The sequence below is a fragment of the Grammomys surdaster genome, unplaced genomic scaffold, assembly GCF_004785775.1.
Source record: "Grammomys surdaster isolate TR1022 unplaced genomic scaffold, NIH_TR_1.0 166, whole genome shotgun sequence".
Lineage (NCBI taxonomy): Eukaryota > Metazoa > Chordata > Mammalia > Rodentia > Muridae > Grammomys > Grammomys surdaster.
The window spans coordinates 1,446,794-1,450,955 of record NW_021604614.1 but is presented as its reverse complement, the minus strand read 5'-3'; the positions used below and the strand labels follow the sequence as shown (position 1 = coordinate 1,450,955).

The following is a 4,162-nucleotide window of genomic DNA, read 5'->3' as shown; positions in this document are numbered from 1 at the left end:
CTCAGAAATCCGCCTGCCTCTGCCTCCCAAGTGCTGGGACTAAAGGCATGCGCCACCACTGCCCGACTCCTAGATAATATTCTTAACACTGCTTAGTCAGCAAACACTGTGGGTAGCACTGGGCTATGGCAGTTAGCCATGTTTAGACAGTCTGCTCAGTAGGTGACAGGGCAGGAGACCTGAAAGGAGAGTTTCCGCTGGGCAGTGGTGGCGCACGCCTTTACCTCAGCACTTGGGAGGCAGAGGCAGGTGGATTTCTGAGTTCGAGGCCAGCCTGGTCTACAGAGTGAGTTCCAGGACAGCCAGGACTACACAGAGAAACCCTGTCTTGAAAAACCAAACCAAAAAAAAAAGAGAAAGGAGAGTTTCTTGGCTCCCTTCCATGGAAGCAGGTACGGGTGTTTGGGCTCTTTTTGCTCTTAAAAACTGATAGGCAAGCCACCAGAACTTAGGGGCCTCATGCCTTCTTTCTAGAGGAGTCCAGAGAGGACCTGGGCTCTAGGTTACCCGGAGTCTAGGGAAGAGCCTGGTGTGACCTAGGGTCTCCAGCCCACAAGTCCTCCGTCCCATACTGCCTCTGCCACGTGTGTTAGTTATTAACAGCTTGTGTCCCCTCGGAGACCTCACAGTTCCAGCACTTCCCTTCCGTGCCACCTCCCAGAGAAGGAAGGGCCTTGTTGGGAAAGGAAGAGCTGGCTCTGTCTTCCCACCCTCTCCTCCTCCACCCCCAATGTCTGCACAATGTTCATTGAGCAGCAGTGGGGTGGGGTCAGAAGCCCCAACTTACACACTCACCTGGTGAGTGCAGCTGCCCTCTGGACCCAGGAAAAAGTTGCACTCTGAGTTACACTTGCCCACTGGGGAGCTGGGTCGCCTGGTACCAGGCCTGACCCTGGACACGTGGGCTGGGTAGCGCTTTGTGCTCCTTCTGTTCCTTCCGTGGCTAATGGTCGCTGATTGCCAAGATCAGCTGCAGGTATCAGAACAGAACATGATGTTTCAAGTGTCCTAATAGTCACCAAGAGCATGATGACAGGACACGTGTGTTTAGTAAGCTGCCATGTGGGTGGTTTTGTCTACAATTGCCCTTGTCCCGAAGGTCGGTTTGGCTTAGAGTTTGGGTGGTTTGTTGCTATAATAAAAACTAGAGACAGTTTACTAAAAATAGAGAAAAGATGGCTTAGTGGATAAGGACATCTGCACTAGTGAGAGCCTGCGGCACATCCTGGAACCCACACGGTAGAAAGAAAGAGATGATCCCTGGGAGTACACATAAACACACACACACACAAATGGAAAATAACTGTAAGAAGAAGGCTGGGCAGGCATCATTGAAATGCACATTTTTTAACTCCCAGCACTAGGGAGACAGACACAGGCAGATCTCTGTGAGTTGGAGGCCAGCCTGGTCTACATAGAGAGTTCCAGGCCAGCCAAGGCTGTATAGTGAGATTCTGTCTCGGAAGTGGGGAAGCTCCCAGAAGCAGGAGTGGGCTAGTGGGCTGGGGTAGAACTCAGGACTTGGCACATACTAAGCAGCAAGTACTCCACTGTTGAGCCTTTCTCCAGCCCCAAGGGGAAAATACATTTTTTATATTTTCCGTTTTTGTTGTTTGTATGTATGGATGTTTACCTTTCTAGTTGGTGGTGTGAACCTGGGGGAGTGATGCCTAAAAATGAGAAGGGCTAATAGCCAACTTCACTCTGAGCGTTGAGAAGGATCACATGAACAAGGTGTTCAATCCCAGGGACAGGCCACATGTGGTAAAAGCATGTTACACACAGGCACATGGCTAAGAACAGCTGGAGTAAACTCACTCCTACGCCTGGGAGGAACATGGAAACACATTCCAAGAGCAATTCTGTCTTGAAGAAACTGAGGTCACAAGACTCTTACCTTGTTTTCTCAGAGTTTTTTCCCAAGCGCTGAGAATGCTCACAGGACCCCGTTCGGAGGTTGTTCCGACGTGTGCTCTAGTGCCCAGTATGCATGAATTCCTGAGTTTCATCCTGAGCACTGCACAGGCGGGCATGGTGGCTCACACCTGTAGTGCCCCGGCATGCCTGTAATCCAGATGTTCTGAGAATACAGGTGGCATTCACAGCTCAGGGCCATTCTTAGCTACACTGGGAATTCAACGAAGCCTAAGCTATAGGAAACCATGTCCCCCAAACCCCAAAGTCAATCTTTCTTCTTCCTTGAAACCTAGTGCTGGCCGGGCGGTGGTGGCACACACCTTTACTCTCAGCACTTGGGAGGCAGAGACAGGCAGATTTCTGAGTTCGAGGCTAGCCTGGTCTACAGAGTGAGTTCCAGGACAGCCAGGGCTATACAGAGAAACCCTGTCTCGAAAAACAAAAAAAAAAAGAAAAAAAAAAAGAAACCTAGTGCTGGCTGTGGTCCCACCTATGCTGTCACCTCAGGACATAACACTGTTTACCTTGTCCCTAGCAAAGAGTCACTGTCTTCTCTTTTATTCCTTTCCAGGCTGAACCCTGCACCTGGCTCCTACCCCACACAGAGTTGCCACCCTCATCTGACTCCAAGTCACCCTGTCACCCAGATGCAGCATGCCAGTGGCCAGAAACTGGCTTCCTGGCCTCCTGGACATATGCCCAGCCTACCTCCATACCAGCCTGCTTCCGGCCTGTGTTATGTGCAGAACCACTTTGGGCCTAATCCCACTGCCTCCAGTGTGTACCCGGGTTCTGCAGGGACTTCCCAGGGGGTGCAGCCTCCCTCCCCCATCAGCTGTCCTGGCACTGTGTATTCTGGGGCCCTGGGCACTCCAGGGGCTACAGGCTCCAAGGAGTCTTCCAAGGTAGCCATGCCCTAACCAATCTGCAGAGGGGGCTTCCACCATGTTGGATAGAGAAAGGTCCTACCTGAGAATTTAAGAATTATTTATTGAAGCCAGGGCATGCCAGCCTGTCATCCCAGCTGCTTGGGTGGTTGAGGCCCGTCTGGACTCCAGAGCAAGTTCAAGACCAGCCTAGGCTATGTATAACAAACTCTGTCTCAGGATTAATAACAGTAGCTAGGACTGGAGATCCGTGGTAGAGTGCTTACTTAGCATAATTAAGGCTCTGAGTCCTCAGCTCCACAAAAACAAAAAAAGAATTGCTAAGTAAATACTCTGTGTGGCAGGTCTGTTGAGTACTTTGATAAATGTCCTTGTATCTGTCTTCCCTCAAGGCAGCTCTAGAAAGTTTACTGGCCCAGCTTTCAGAAACAGAAAATAAAGCTGGGCATGGTGAGGCATGCCTGTAATCTGAGGCTCAGAAGTCTAAGGTCATCCCCAGCTACACAGTGGGTTGAGGCTAGGCCCCGGGCAAATGTGAGAATAGATATTCTTGAGTACCTGGAGTCTTGGGGCTTCAGAGATACTGCTGGGCTCCTTGGTTCCTAATCTAGTGTCTTGAGAAGTTGCCATTGTCATCAGCTGCCAGGCTGCCAGAGACTCTTGCTGTCCTACCCATCCTGCCCTGCTCAGTGCCCGTGGGTCATTGCTTGTGTCTGGTGTGACTGTGTACCGGGCAGTCCGTGTAACATTGTCTTCCCCACAGCCATCACTGATGGCACTTCTGCCTGACTGGTGACCTGCAGCAGCAGGCTGGTGATCCACCCTGTGAGTTACATCTGTATAAAAACCAGCCTCCAACCTGCCAGTGGTGTGTAGCTTACTGTGTTCAGTACAGGGTGGGTAGTGATGTGAACAACAGTAGTGAGCGTGGTGACAAAAATCTGTGAGGAGCCAGAATCACATTGAGTCTGTCACCTGTGCTCAGCAGTCTGCAGTGAGGGCCTGACAGGAAGTGGGTGGGAACAGTGAAGTAGAGAACTGATCAACCCAGAGATGGGTACAGCAAGTTAGTGAGAGACTGTCTCATAAAAGGATTTTCTCTTTAATAAAGATAAACTGAGCGAGGCAGCATGTGCCTTAAATCTCAGCATGCAAAAAACAAAAAAAAAAAACAAAAGGCAGGGCGGTGGTGGCGCATGCCTTTAATCCCAGCACTTGGGAGGAAGAGGCAGGCGGATTTCTGAGTTTGAGAGTTCGAGGCTAGCCTGGTCTACAGAGTGAGTTCCAGGACAGCCAGGGCTACACAGAGAAACCCTGTCTTGAAAAAAACAAAACAAAAAATCAGCATGTAGGAGGCA

At 50.6% G+C, this 4,162-nt stretch overlaps 1 protein-coding gene across 2 annotated transcripts in view; it reads left to right on the top strand.

The window, feature by feature from the left end:
• Rhbdd2 (rhomboid domain containing 2) overlaps nucleotides 1-3,669 on the top strand; it is a 10,011-nt gene extending 6,342 nt beyond the window's left edge. For both annotated transcript variants that reach the window (XM_028766105.1, XM_028766106.1), the window contains exon 4: nucleotides 2,489-3,669. In XM_028766105.1, the coding sequence (XP_028621938.1) occupies nucleotides 2,489-2,837 (349 nt within the window). In that variant the 3' untranslated portion in view covers nucleotides 2,838-3,669. The remainder of the gene's footprint in view (nucleotides 1-2,488) is intronic.
• The last annotated feature ends 493 nt before the right edge of the window (nucleotides 3,670-4,162 follow it).